At 39.1% G+C, this 14499-nt stretch overlaps 1 protein-coding gene across 4 annotated transcripts in view; it reads right to left on the bottom strand.

Annotated features, from left to right (window-relative positions):
- RAB3GAP1 (RAB3 GTPase activating protein catalytic subunit 1) overlaps positions 1 to 6690 on the bottom strand; it is a 110961-nt gene extending 104271 nt beyond the window's left edge. For all 4 annotated transcript variants that reach the window (XM_086351118.1, XM_086351088.1, XM_086351096.1 and 1 more), the window contains exons 1-3: positions 6651 to 6690; positions 6494 to 6549; positions 1003 to 1078 (exon numbers count right to left, since the gene is read on the bottom strand). In XM_086351118.1, coding sequence (XP_086207244.1) covers positions 1003 to 1078; positions 6494 to 6549; positions 6651 to 6668 — 150 coding nt within the window. In that variant the 5' untranslated portion in view covers positions 6669 to 6690. The remainder of the gene's footprint in view (positions 1 to 1002; positions 1079 to 6493; positions 6550 to 6650) is intronic.
- Positions 6691 to 14499: the final 7809 nt, after the last annotated feature.

The following is a 14499-nucleotide window of genomic DNA, read 5'->3' as shown; positions in this document are numbered from 1 at the left end:
GGCAAATAAGGATCTTATCCTATTGACTATTTCTTTAGATATGGCACATAAAGGATACCCAGTGAATATGTATAAATCAAATATTTAAGAAATATAAAATCAGAGCTCACAAATACCCAGTTTAGTTCTCTTTTTGATAGTACAAATTATTTCCCAACTCATTTATATCCATTGTGTTTTGCCTTTAACCTTATTGGTATGTATGTCTTCATTTCAAGTGGACTAGATGTGTGTTTAAAAACTTCACATCTCTTCTTTATTCAAAAATGTAATCATATAATATTTTAAAACAATAAGTCAATTTAATCTATATATTTCACTGTATGAAGTGATGTGATTTCTATATATAGTATTATTTTTTCTGCTCTTACTCATATGGATAAAGAAAAAAGTCACAATGCTTTGAAAATCTCAAATTCTTTTAAACCACCATAAAGCTAAAAATCTCTAGCAAATATGAAAATTCAGAGTTCCTTAAAAACAGCTAAAGTGCAATTAAAAATAGATTTTTAACAAAAACAAAGATTACTTGAAAAGAATTTGTCTAACAAAGCACCTATATACCTATATAAGCCCAAGACCAAGTTGTTAGTTCCCTCCCGTGAAATACAGGAAATCAAGGTTTGTTCTCAGAGTATGTGCTTCAGTAAACATTTGGAGTATGGTTTATAAGCAAAACCATCATTATTTTGGATTAGGATTTTCAAACATTCTATGGGAGAAAGCACGAGAAAAGTTAACTATCAAAAGAAACAGAAATAAAATTACTCACAAAGAACGACATTATACATATACAATTTTATTATTAAAAAACAGTTCAGAAATATCTTACAAATACTGTCACAGATTCAAATCCAAGTTCTTCCAGATGCCATTTTATATTCATAAATTATACATAACTTTTAGAACATTTACTTTAAATGTACCAAATGCAGCAAAAGACTTAAAAATAGAAGTTTCAAAGCAAATACTCATTTAGAGACACCAGCAAATAGATCTGACCTTTTCAAGTGGCTTTCCCACAGAGTTTCCAATCAATTTCCAATCATTCAAAACTTCTTCAACTTTGGAAATAAACCTAGGAAGGAGGAAAAAACTTTCAAACTATGTAATCACATTTTTTTCCTATTGTTATACAATTTAAGTTTTTTTTTCTTAATATTTTAACACTTTTAACAGAAGGCTTGTAAAGTTTAATATTGTTATTGTAAATTTATCAACATGGAACAAAAACCCAAAAAAGTAATCTTTAGCCCAAGAATTCTTAGATTTTAATTTTTTTTAGATTTTTTTAACATCTTAGATTTTTTAAAAAATCTACTGCCTACCCAATGCCATTCTGGTTTCTATAAAATAAAAATAAATCTCTCCATATTGAAATGAAAATAGTAAACCTGGGACATAAGTAAAAATTGACAGACTGAAATGATACTATTAAGGATAACTGGGCTTCCCAAGTGGTGGTACTGGTAAAGAACCCTCCTGCCAATGCAGGAGACATAAAAGAGACACAGGTTCAACAACTGGGTCAGGAAGATCCCCTGGAGGAGGGCATGGCAACCGACTCCAGTATTCTTGCCTGCCATGGACAGAGGAGCCTGGCACCCTACAGTCCATAGGGTCGCAGAGTCGGACACCACTGAAGTGTGTCGCACACACAGGCTTCCTAGGTGGCACTTGTGGTAAAGAATCCACCTTCCAATGCAGGAGACCTAAGAGACAAGGAAGTCTTGTCTGAGTAAGGAAGATTCCCTGGAGTAGGAAATGGCAATCCACTCCAGTATTCTTGCCTGTAAAATTCCATGGACAGAGGAGCCTGGCGGGCTACAGTCCATGGGGTCACAAAGAGTCAGACACAACTGAGCACACACACATAACGATAATTCTGAAACCAATAATCTCTTCACTATGCTCCAAATAACTTATCTCTTTAAATTAACTTTCTTTAAAGATACTTATGAATTCTCTGATTTGCCTTCCACTCCTCCAAAAAAACATTATTTGGGAACTTTGCCCATTAAAATACAACAAGTTTTAATGGACACCTGGTAAGAAACTAAGTAGATTTGTCAACTTTAAGGGATTTTAAACTATTCACTGTCTGGTCTTTAATGATCAAGCTGACCTATCAAAGAGAATGAATTCTGACTAGCAACATGCTCTGTATCAGCAAATGAACAGTCAAAGCTCAGTAGTAGTGTTCAATATATATAAAAGGACACTTTCAGCTTAGTCACTCAGTTGTGTCCAATTCTTTGTGACCCCATGGACTGTAGCCCACCAGGCTCCTCTGTCCATGGGGATTCTTTAAGCAAGAATACTGGAGTGGGTTGCCATGCTCTCCTCCAGGAGATCTTCCCAACCCAGGATCCAACCCAGGTCTCCTGCACTGCAGGCAGATTCTTTACCGTCTGAGCCACCATGGAAGCCCAAGCCACCAAGAAGTTGACTACTTATACTATATATGTATGATGCAATCTAACAGCAACACTGCTCTCCTAAAACACCTACACATTATTGCCAGAGTACTAAAATTAATTCTAGTCAAGATATATTCACAAATATCAGGTTCTGCCATCAGGGACATTGTAAATTATTATTTACATTTTTGATGTATGTTTTTATGATTCAACTGAACCTTATAATTATTCCTTTTTAAAATGAAGATATTAATTAACATAGCATTTTGAGGCGGTTCAAATGGCAATTATCAGATCTTATAGAGTGCTCTAGAAATAAGTAAATATGTTTACAAAACCAAATAAAAATTTTAATGTACGTATATGTGAGTGAAAATATGTACGTGAAATATACATTAATAAAGGTAAAAAATTGGAATCTTAGGTACAACTGCACCAAAAAGCTGTAAATTAATGACATATCCACTCAATGGACTAATATGCACCCATTAAAAATCATGTTTTGAAGCCTGCTTGAGGAAATAAGAAAAAGTCCATATGTTAAATGAAAAATGTGAAGCTATAGATATAAGTATAAATATAGTTTAACACAAGTTTATAACATACACAGATTACATGGAATTTTCTCAAAATATTAACAGTAGCTATCTCCTGGTGGTAGAATTACAGGTGATTTTTTTTTTCTTTTATAATGAAGTATTTTAATAAATATCAGGGATTCCCTGACAGCTCAGTTGGTAAAGTTCAATTCCTGGGTCAGGAATATCCACTGGAGAAGGGATAGGCTACCCACTCCAGTATTCCTGGGCTTCCCTTGTGGCTCAGCTGGTAAAGAATCCACCTGCAATGAGGGAGACCTGGGTTCAATCCCTGGCTTGGGAAGATCCCCTGGAGAAGGGAAAGGCTACCTACTCCAGTATTCTGGCCTGGAGATTTCTTTGGACCGTATAGCCCATGGGGTTGCAAACAGTTGGACACAACTATGCAACTTTCACTTCACCTCATTTTAATAAAAGGGCTTCCCAGGTGGCACTAGTAGTAAAGAACCCGCTTGCCAATGCAGGAGACTTAAGAGACTCAGGTTCCACCTCTTGGTCGGCAAGATCTGCTAGAGGAGCAAATGCAACCCACTCCAGTATTCTTGCCTGGGGAATCCCATGGACAGAGGAGCCTGGAAGGCTACAGGCCATATCACAGAGAGTCAGACTCGACTGAAAGGACTTCACATTTTAATTTCACAGTAAAAGAAGGAACATCTTAAAATATTCACTGTATTAGCAATACTATCAGTACTAAAGCAGACCAAAATTGGAGCCTATTCTGTAAGTACTGAGATTTGATTAGAAAAATGTAGTAACTACCCCTGAAAGCTCTCTAGATCTCACCTGTAAGATCACTTCCTCTTACTCCTCAATATTAGGTTCTTTTGTTATATGCTCTTAAAAAATGTTTCTTTCCCTCTTCTTAGCTCTCATTTCAACTGTAACTACAGACTCACTTGTATCATTATTTATTCACATCCTTCTTTTCCACTAGTTTATATGTTCAGCAACAACAGGAACCATCTGTTTTCACTGACCACCACATCCTTATGCCCTGCATTGTGCTTGATACATGTTCACTCAGTATTTTTTCAATGGACAAATAATAAAAGGAGTTATTGGTTTCTATAAATTGTCCGTACATACATACATAACATACTGATAAGAAATTTCATTCAAACATTAAACTCAAGGTTTAAAAGACTCCAAAGTCTTACCATTTTCCTACAAACTGTAAAACACTAGTTTCATTCTATAAACAAGGGGATAAAGCCAAAAACCAAATTTCCTACTTTGAGGTAGTTTTCATAACTCTGTTAACGACGACCTACAAATAAGGAGTTAGAAGGATTTAATATTTCACCTGAGGATATTTTAAATATTTAGCTAGTGGAAAGTGATTATTTATCCATTAAATACTCTAATGTTTCCTCAATTCACTCTTAAGATTCAAACTACTACATTTTCTAACTAACTTTAAGACATTATTATTTCAAATTCAACAGGTCTAAAACTATATTCTTCTCTCTTTGCCACTTTCTTATCTTCACTCTTCTAGGCAAGAAACTGCAGTTTCATGTTTGATTTTTTTTTTTTCTACTCCTACATTTCATCAAGTTTATCTTCTACTTATTTGAAATGTCTTACAATCTTCCCTCCTACCCTTTCTCTCCAGTTTCCTAATCACCAACCTAACCAAAATAGTAACTCACTTGCCTTCATTTCACCTAATCTTGGCAAACAACTCTCATAACACGAAATCAAGGGTCTCTCCCTACTGTTCTGTAATGGCTCTAAAGCGTGGTGTCTTGACCCAGCATCAGCACCTTGGATCTTCTTAGAAATGAAAATATTTGAATCCACCTCAGACATACAGAATTATAAACTATGATTCTAATGCACACTAAAGTTTGAGAATCACTGGTCTTAAAGCATCAAATTTAGATTCCTTTACTTAGCTTTGGAGGCTGTCTGTAACCTGGTTTTATCTTAATAATCTAATTTTCCTTCAACAAACAGTCTTCACTCCAGTGAAGACATTTCGTTAAATCCCAAAGGTTTTCACCTGTCTCTGCTCCTGTCAGGACCGTCTCATATTTAACCAGTTTTTTTTTCCATTTAAGCGGTTATTTTCCACTTTCCAGGCCTGGCACATTTCCTGTCTTTTCTATGAAAACACCTCCAACAATTACAATCCACAATTACCATCCTTATACTAATATAACTATTTGCTGTTTTGTTTTTTTAACACAGAGATCAAATGATTTGTTTTGATTTTGTTCTTTTCTGTTAATATAGTTCTGAATACATAGTACCTATTCAATAAAGCCTTGCCTGGGTGGTTATGTCTTACCTTTTGGGAGGAGGTGGGGGTGGGGCAGGGACCACAGGTCAAACTAGCATCCCAGCAGGGATCTTTTCTATGCCATTTACTAACATAACATTCACAACCAGATGGATTTCCTCTCCCAATCAGAAAGATCATAAAATATTCCAACAAGCTAACTACTGACCTCAGTACTCAAAAAACCTGAAGGGGCTCTTGGACAACGAACTGATAACATCTCGACCTAAGCTATCAGATCAGATCAGATCAGTCGCTCAGTCGTGTCCGACTCTTTGCGACCCCATGAATCGCAGCACTCCAGGCCTCCCTGTCCATCACCAACTCCCGGAGTTCACTCAGACTCACGTCCATTGAGTCAGTGATGCCATCCAGCCATCTCATCCTCTGTCATCCCCTTCTCCTCCTGCCCCCAATCCCTCCCAGCATCAGAGTCTTTTCCAATGAGTTTACTCTTCGCATGAGGTGGCCAAAGTACTGGAGTTTCAGCTTTAGCATCACTCCTCCACAAACTTGGCGTTCAACTAGTTTTAGTGATCCAACAATTTCACTCAGCTATTCAACTGGAGTTTGGTGGTACAGGAATTTGGAGTTTCTATGGCAGAGGAAGCCTGGGTCACATTACCCACTGAAATGGAACAATTAAGCGTTCCAAAGCCACACACAAACTGTTTCGAAAGGTTACCCTAAAAGACAGGATGGAGATGGTGGGAGTGTGACAGATGGACAACCACCAGGATTCAGAAGAAAGGCCTCCTCCTGAAACGGATGTACAAGGAAAGGGGGAAAAAAAAAAAGCAGCTGCGAAGTTTGTTGCCTACTATAACAAACGAATTAGTTACACGGACATTAACACAGGAACGGAAGGTAACCTCCGGAACTGTTTCGGCGGGTGATCAACAACTAGATGGACCAAAAGTCTAATGGAAGTGGTCTAAAAGGAAAGAAAACAAAACTTCGGAGAGCCAGAGTCTCCGGGTTTTACAGATGGGGGCGGGCCGGAGCTTGTCAGACCCGAGACGTGGAAGAGGCTTGCGGTGGACCACAGAAGGGAGGAGGCGAAGACTGGGGAGCCAATGGGGCTTACTTTTCCCGCAGAAGTGGCGTCACTTGTGGTCAAGGTTGGGGAAGTAGCCGGGCGGAGCCGGGGCCCAAACTAATACTAACCAATGATACGACTCACTCACCTTTCCCATTCCGAGGCAGTGGTGAAGTCCGTGATTTCAAATACCTCGGACTCGGGCTGCGTAAGTGGAAAGAAAGAAAGAGATTGAGCTCCCGAGCGCTGACACGGAGGAGCTAACTTAAACAGAGACAGAGATAGGTAGCGGGCAGACACCTCACCTCACTGTCAGCCGCCATCTTGCGGAGCGCCGATGTGGGCGCTAGGACTGCCGGGAAGAAAAGCAGGAAGGCGAGGGGAGGCGGGGGAATAGGGGAGCAGAGAGCGGGCGGGGGCGGAGCCTGCACGCAGCCCCGCCCCGGAGACACCTCTTCCGGTTAGTTTGGCAAAGTCTCCTGAGGCTGAAGTCATTTAATTTTTCTTCTGTAATACTTTTTGTTCCTGAGAAGAAAGAACTTAGACTACCATCAAGTCCCCGTTCTCTAGCTGATTTAACAAAATTTAAAATTCTCCTGTAGAGTAATGAATTCAAGAAAGGAACAGGAGCAAGAACAAGGCCTTAGACTCATGTGGGTATGATTTTATGAAAAAAACCTAAAACAGATTGGTTTTGTTCTTGTTTTTTCATTCATCCTCTCAATCGATTGCAAGGCACTGAGCTAGATGCCATAATATCCACCATCCCTCACCTCAGAGATTTCAGGCAGTTTGGGTAAGTCATCAAATAAAACCATTATACCAGTTATCTGGTTTCTGAGAAGAGCAACATGCTGTTTAATGAACACTTTTTAAGCCACTGAGGAATAGGAGTGCCAGCTACTTGTTAGTCATTATATCTCATACATTCTGAAACATTTACAGAGGAAATCATACCATGTCCAGGATTTGTTTCAAATAATTGGAGGAGGAGGTGGGTGGTTGTTTTTTAGTTGCTACTCTTTGGGACTCCATGGACTGTAGACCTTCAGGCTCCTCTGTCCATGAGATTTCCCAGGCAAGAATAGTGGAGTGTGTTACCATTTCCTTCTCCAGGGGATCTTCACAACGGGATCAAACCCACATCTCCTGCACTGGTAGGCAGATTCCTTATGGCTGAGCCACTAGGGAAACCCTAGGGAAGTAGATATGGCTAGAAATAAAACAAGATTAGCCATGGGCACATAAGCTATTGTTTAAGCTAATAATGGGTACATGGATATGTGTACTTTTCTCTCAACTATTGTGAGGTCCAAAATTTTTCATAATTAAAAACTTTTTTCCTTAAATTCTCTTTTATTTATTTATTTTTATTTTTGGCCAAACCACTGGGCATGAGGGATCTTAGTTCCCAACCAGGAGTGGAACCATGCCCCCTGCAATGGAAGCACAGAATCTTAACCACTGGAAATCCAGGGAGGTCCCTAAAAGCTTTTTTTTTTAAGTTTTTTTTTTTTAAATTAATATCATTTAATGATTTTTTGTGACTCACAAGAAGGAATTTGTGGCTAGAGGACTCAGAAATACAGCTTTAGCAATTAAATATTTTAATCTTAGGAGAGAGAGATATAAAAAATATAGTGATATACATGGTGCAGATGAGGAAACTAAGGTCAGAAGAATTTGATAATTATGGCCAGTGCCAAGACTTGAACCCTCATCCCTTGATATTCCTTCTAGTTTCAGTTCACTACACTAGTGGGAGTTAGAGTTACTACTGTAAAAATCTTTCCCAAAAGGTCTGAACTTGCACCTTCATTCATTTATAGGCATTTATTAGACACCTACTATAAACCAGTCATTATGCTAGACTGCTAGGAGATGAAGACATACTGAAGACACAATCCCTGATTTCAAGGAACTCAAGATGGAGTAGGGAAACTGAAAATTTACTGCACGAACCAAAAGAAGAGGCACCATATGTATCAGCATCCCTGTTAGCAATGTGGAGGCCAATGGTGACCCTGACAAGAAGAATCTTCAGGGCCAGCTGAAGGGTAGAGTGGAGGCAGCCAGGTTGGGGGCAGGGAAGGCTTCTAAGGGCAGAGAATAGCATATCCAGAGGGTTAAAGGTAGGAAAGTCTGATCTGTCTAACAAACAAAAAGAAGACACCTAGAGCACAGCAGTTGCAATGAGGTTGAAGAGGTACACATGGGCCAGACCTTAAAGAGCCTTCTATGTGCCCCTTATGTGAAGCAAAGTGGGCATTGCTAAAATGTTTTAAGCAAGAGAGCATTGAGGTCCAAAATATAAAATCCTTTACATTTTGCAATGGTCTGGTTGCTATAGGAATGCATTGGGGGAGGGGGGTTGCAAAAAAAGAAGTAGGAACAGCTAGTGACTTATTACAACATCCAATGGGAGATTGTGTGGAGGCTTTGACTGCTGGGGGTCAGCAGACAAGGTCAACTGATTTGATACGTATATTGGAGTTACAATAGTAAGAGCTTGATGACATTAAATACAGGGATAAGGGAAAGGTGCTTCCCAGTGGTAAAGAATCTGTCTGCCAATGCAGGAGACACAAGGGATGTCGGTTCAATCTCTGATTGGTAAGATTCCCTGGAGAAGGAAATGGCACTCTAATGGCAGAAAATGAAGAGGACAAAAGAGCCTCTTGATGAAGGTCAAAAAGGAGAGCGAAAAAACTGGCTTAAAACTCAACATTCAAAAAACTAAGATCATGGCATCTTGTCCCATCACTTCATAGCAAACAGAAAGGGAAAAATGGAAACAGTGGCAGATTTTATTTTCTTGGGCTCCAAAATCACTGCAGATGATGACTACAGCTATGAAATTAAAAGACGCTTGCTCCTTGAAAGGAAAGCTGTAACAAGCCTAGACAGTGTATTAAAAAGCAGAGACATCACTTTACTGACAAAGGTCTGTGTAATCAAAGCTGATTTTTCCAGTAGTCATGTATGGATGTGAGAGTTGGACCATAAAGAAGGCTGAGTGCCAAAAACTGATGCTTTTGAATTGTAGTGCTGGAGAAGACTCTTGAGAGTTCCTTGGACTGCAAGGAGACCCAACCAGTCAATCCTAAAGGAAATCAACCCTGAATATTCATTGAAAGGACTGGTACTGAAGCTGAAGCTCCAATACTTTGGCTACCTGATGCTAAGAGCCAACTCATTGGAAGAGACCCTGATGCTGGGAAAGTCTGAAGGCAGTAGATGATTGGGGGCAGCAGAGGATGAGATGGTTAGATAGCAACACTGACTCAGTGAACATGAATTAGAGCAAACTCCAGGAGATAGTGGAGGACAGGGGAGCCTGGCATGCAGCAGTTCAGGGGATTGCAGAAAGTTGGGCACAAACGAGCGACTGAACAACAACAAATGAGGGAAAGGTGGGAATCAAAGAGCCGTTCACTTAACCTTTTAAGATTCTCTCCAGCTGAAATACATTTGTAAGTTTTAAGGTCAAGCAAACCCAGGTTCAGCCACTTACTACCTATAAGACTGGGCAAATAACGTAAGCCCCCTAAACATCAATTTCTTATTTATTAAAATTTGATTTGTAATACCTCTTACCACATAGGACTGTGGCAAAGATTAAGTTCCTATGCACATTTGCAGAGTGGTTAACAGAATGTCTTGGCATGTAGTAGGTGATCCATTATGGTAGTAGCAATTATAATGGATGCTTTATATAATGAAAACTGTAACATGTTACTCACATGTGAGTATTACGTTTTTTCCTTTTTGGTTAACCATTAAGAAGTTTCAGTGCATGCCAAAATCTGAAACTGAAAAACCACAAAGACTTTGCTGCATCAAGTTAAATTTCAGAAACTGTAGGAAACAAGCCTTATCAGGTTGCTAGGTAAAGTTTCCTTCCAAGTTATTTTTGGCTCCTTCTCCCTGGAGAAACTTTTTAAATAAGTTATTTGTTAAAGTGAAGTGTGAAGCCAGGATGCTAATGATGTAAAGTACCCAGGGGAGACACACTTTTATTAGATTTTTCACTGGTTCACGAAGCAGAAAAGATTTTGTTTCTTCAGTATTAAGAGCTATTTTGCTGCACGTCCAAAGGCAAGGGTTTTTCCATGCAAGTGTATTCCCTCTCTGGCATACCTTGCAGTTATTTCAAGGTGTTACCAATAATGGCCACAGGGAGAATTTTGACGCATAGGCAATTTAAGAGATTAGAGGCCTGGAAAAATCACCCTTGGCTTAGTCCTCAGAGGAATGCAGGGGCATCACAGTTTAATTAGGTCTTAGCAAGAGAGCAAACATTGTGAGAGGAGCAACAGCAGTGGGACTGCACCATTCTCATCTGCCTTGATGGCCTCTGTGCAGAGAGAATCAGGAATTTTCTGTGATATAGCTCTGAGACCAATTGCAGTAGAAGGTACAGCAGGAAGAGGAAGACACAGTATGAGAACAGGAAACTCTTAGAAATTCTCTAAATCAAAACTATCAGAATTATCAAAATTATCAGTATTCATTCATTCATTCAGCAAAATTTATCAAGTATCTACTGTCATGGCAGTGAAGTGGAAAAAAGTGAGTGTTAGTTGCTTAGTTGTGTCCAACTCTTTGCAACCCCATAGACTGTGGCCCACAAGGCTCCTCTTGTCTATGGGATTTTCCAGGCAAGAATACTGGAGTGGGTTGCCATTCCCTTCTCCAGGGGATCCTCCAGATCCAGGGACCAAATCCTTGTCTCCTGGACGAAGACAGGTTCTGTATCATTGCAGAGGGACTCTTTACTGCTGAAACCACCAGGGAAGCATGGCATGTCATAGTCAACCATAGGGAGGGGTTCGAAGAATAATCCCTGCCCTCAAGGTGTCCACAGCCTGAGATAAGTCAGAAAGAACTATAATATGATTTATAAAGGGAAGCACAATGGTTATTCAACTTCTTAAAGCTCTTTGTAAAATCAGTGGTGTGAAAACAATCAAGTAACCTTTCTGAACACACGGGCAATATCATGTATCCTAAATAAGCAGTCCACTGTTTCTTGGACTAGAAAGAGTTATAGCCACCAAGGCAGGAAGCTCTAGAGAATTTCAAGAGAAGTAATGCAAACTTCCTTAACTCATCATTCATTCACTCCTTTGTTCATTCAACAAACACCTGTTAAAAGCAGCTTCTATGTGCCTGACCCTGTTCTAGAAAATGAGAAACAAAAACTTAAAAACATGATGCCTGCCCTCAGGAAGTTTCAAGTATAATTGAAGTCCCTCTAGGTGATAATGCTAAGTCAAGAACAGCTAGTTCTAATTCCCAAGTTTGTAACTTAACTTCTTGTCTGGTATTAGATCCAGAAAAGACAGTTCTTACTGGCAGGTTGACTTAGTTTGCCCACGTTTACATGTTTCTATTTAAACTATTCTATTGTTAATGTATTTTTGAACTCAGAATGTGAAAACAAAAGAGTTAAAAAGAGTCATAAGAATTATGTACAACTTTACAGAATGAGCATATTCTAGCTGTGTGGGGTGGTGTGTGTGGACAATTAATTACCATATTTTACATAGACATTCTTATTTAATCTCTGATTTTCCTTGTTATGAGGAAAGATATGAATATGGATATGAACAATTCTAGCTACAAGTGATGAATAAATGCAAAATTTTAGTATAATCCCAACTTTTTGTATCATATTGTATGGCATGTATCATATTGTAAGACCTGCTAACTACATTTACATTAATATCTCCAGATATGTAACTATCTGCTCCTCAGAGCCCTTTCACCATCCACTTCAGTCTAATTTCTAATTAGACTAGATGGACTAATTTCAGTCTCAACTGCTTCTGCTATTTTGCTATAGTGAATCTTACATCTTCCATTTATCTCTGCTCTTTGCTTTTGCCTACCTATATACTACAATATGGGCTTCCCTGTTGGCTCAGTGGTAAAGAATGTGCTTGCAATCTAGGAGACCTAGATTCAATCCCTGAGTCGAGACGATCCCCTGGAGGAGGGCACAGCAACCCACTCCAGTATTCATGTCTGGAAAATCCCAAATCCCATGGACAGAAGAGCCTGGCAGTCTACAGTACATAGGGTCCAAAGAGTCAGACACAACTAAAGTAACTAAGCACGTACTGCAATGTACTTCCAAATATGAAATACTTAAATCACTATTTATAACCAAAGCCAGAGCCTGGGAGTTGTTTAATTTGTCCATGCACTATAATAGAAATGTCTTCTCATTGTAAAAGTTTCGAATAATATGCATAAAACAAATGGCCTCCTTTACCGTCTTCTCTATTTCTATATTCCTAAGATGAGCTCCAAAAAATTGATGCTTTTGAACTGTGGTGTTGGAGAAGACTCTTGAGAGTCCCTTGAACTGCAAGGAGATCCATCCAGTCCATCCTAAAGGAGATCAGTCCTGGGTGTTCATTGGAAGGACTGATGTTGAAGCTGAAGCTCCAATACTTTGGCCACCTCATGCAAAGAGTTGACTCATTGGAAAAGACCCTGATGCTGGGAGGAATTGGAGGCAGGAGGAGAAGGGGATGACAGAGGATGAGATGGCTAGATGGCGTCACCTACTTGATGGACATGAGTTTGGGTAAACTCCAGGAGTTGGTGATGGACAGAAAGGTCTGGCATGCTGCAATTCATGGGGTTGCATGAACTGAACTGAAATGAAGATAAAATCACCAATACCATTGAGTGTAAATAATTTCAGACTCTTTCCTATCTTTTTACACAAACATTTATAGAGACACAATACAGAGTTTTAATTCTTTTAATTAATTTTTGCACAAATAAGTATGTCTATTCACACATACCCCAATGTTCATTGCAGCACCATTTACAATAGCCAAAACATGGAGGCAGGCTAGATGTCCATCAACAGCTGAGTGGATAAAGAAGATGTGGTACACATATGCAATGGAATACTACCCATCCATTAAAAGGAAAAAAAATAGAGTTAGTTGAAGTGATGTAGATGAACCTAGAGCCTGTCACACAGAGAGAAGTAAGTCAGAAATACAAAACAAACATCATATCTATGGAATGTAGAAAAATAGTACTGATGATCCTATTTTCAGGGCAGGAATAGAAGTGCAGATGTAGAGAATAGAATTATGGATGTTGGGAGGTGGTGGGAAAGTGGGATGAATTGAAAGAGTAGCCTTGAATAGCATTGACACATATACACTACTGTGTGTAAAATAGACTGCTAGTGGGAACCTGCTGTAAAGCGGAGGGAGTTCTGCTCAGCGCTCTGTGATGATCTAGAGGGGTGGGATGGAGATGTGCAAGGGAGGCTCAAGAGGAAGAGGATATATGTACGTGTATAGCTGACTCATCATGTTATACAGCAGAAACTATTAATAAAGCTATTAATAAATAACATTCTTAGATGGGTGACAAGTGCATGGGTTCATGATACTATACTGTTTACTTTGCATGTTTGAAATTTTCCATGATAAATGTGTTCCCCTCAAAAATACTAGAGGAAAAACTTATTATGCCTACATTTTTGTGAACATGTGTAAAAATTATTCTAGGGTGGATATGGAGGAATGGAAATGCTGGGTTGAAGAGTATGTGCATTTTAAAGTATAATAGGTAGTACCAGATCACAATGTCCAAAATGAGCATTACTAATTTATATACCCACTAATAGTGTAAAAGAGTAGCCATTTCCCCACACATTTTATACTCTGAATCATTTAAGATTTTGCCAGTATGTTGAACAAAAAATGTTTTGATTTGCATCTCCCTGAGCCCTGGTGAGATTAAACAATTTTCCCTGTGTTAGTTGACCATTTATATTCCTCTCCTATGAAGAGTGATTTCAAACCTTTCACTTGTTTTTCTACGGAATTGCAAGAATCTGTGTTTTTTATAAAATCTGTCCAGATGAAGCTGACATTCAATCATATTTGGCTGCCAAGGCTTTATGGAACATCATTTTTGGCTCCATCTCATAGAGTCGGAGCTGTCCCTGCTCACATTCTCTTTCTGAGCAGCAAAACAGAACACCTAAGTCAATGAAACCAACAACTCCACCCCATATACCCTACTCAGCATCACAAAAAACCCTGGACTTGCTATCGAATTTCTCTAGACCAGTATGCCCCTTGGATCTCAATGTTTTCTCCCATCTCTTTT

Source organism: Bos grunniens, chromosome 2 (assembly GCF_055505025.1).
Source record: "Bos grunniens cultivar Pamir isolate PY7600 chromosome 2, Bosgru_T2T1.0, whole genome shotgun sequence".
NCBI lineage: Eukaryota > Metazoa > Chordata > Mammalia > Artiodactyla > Bovidae > Bos > Bos grunniens.
The sequence above is the reverse complement of the archived record's forward strand: the minus strand, read 5'-3'. Positions and strand labels throughout refer to the sequence as shown.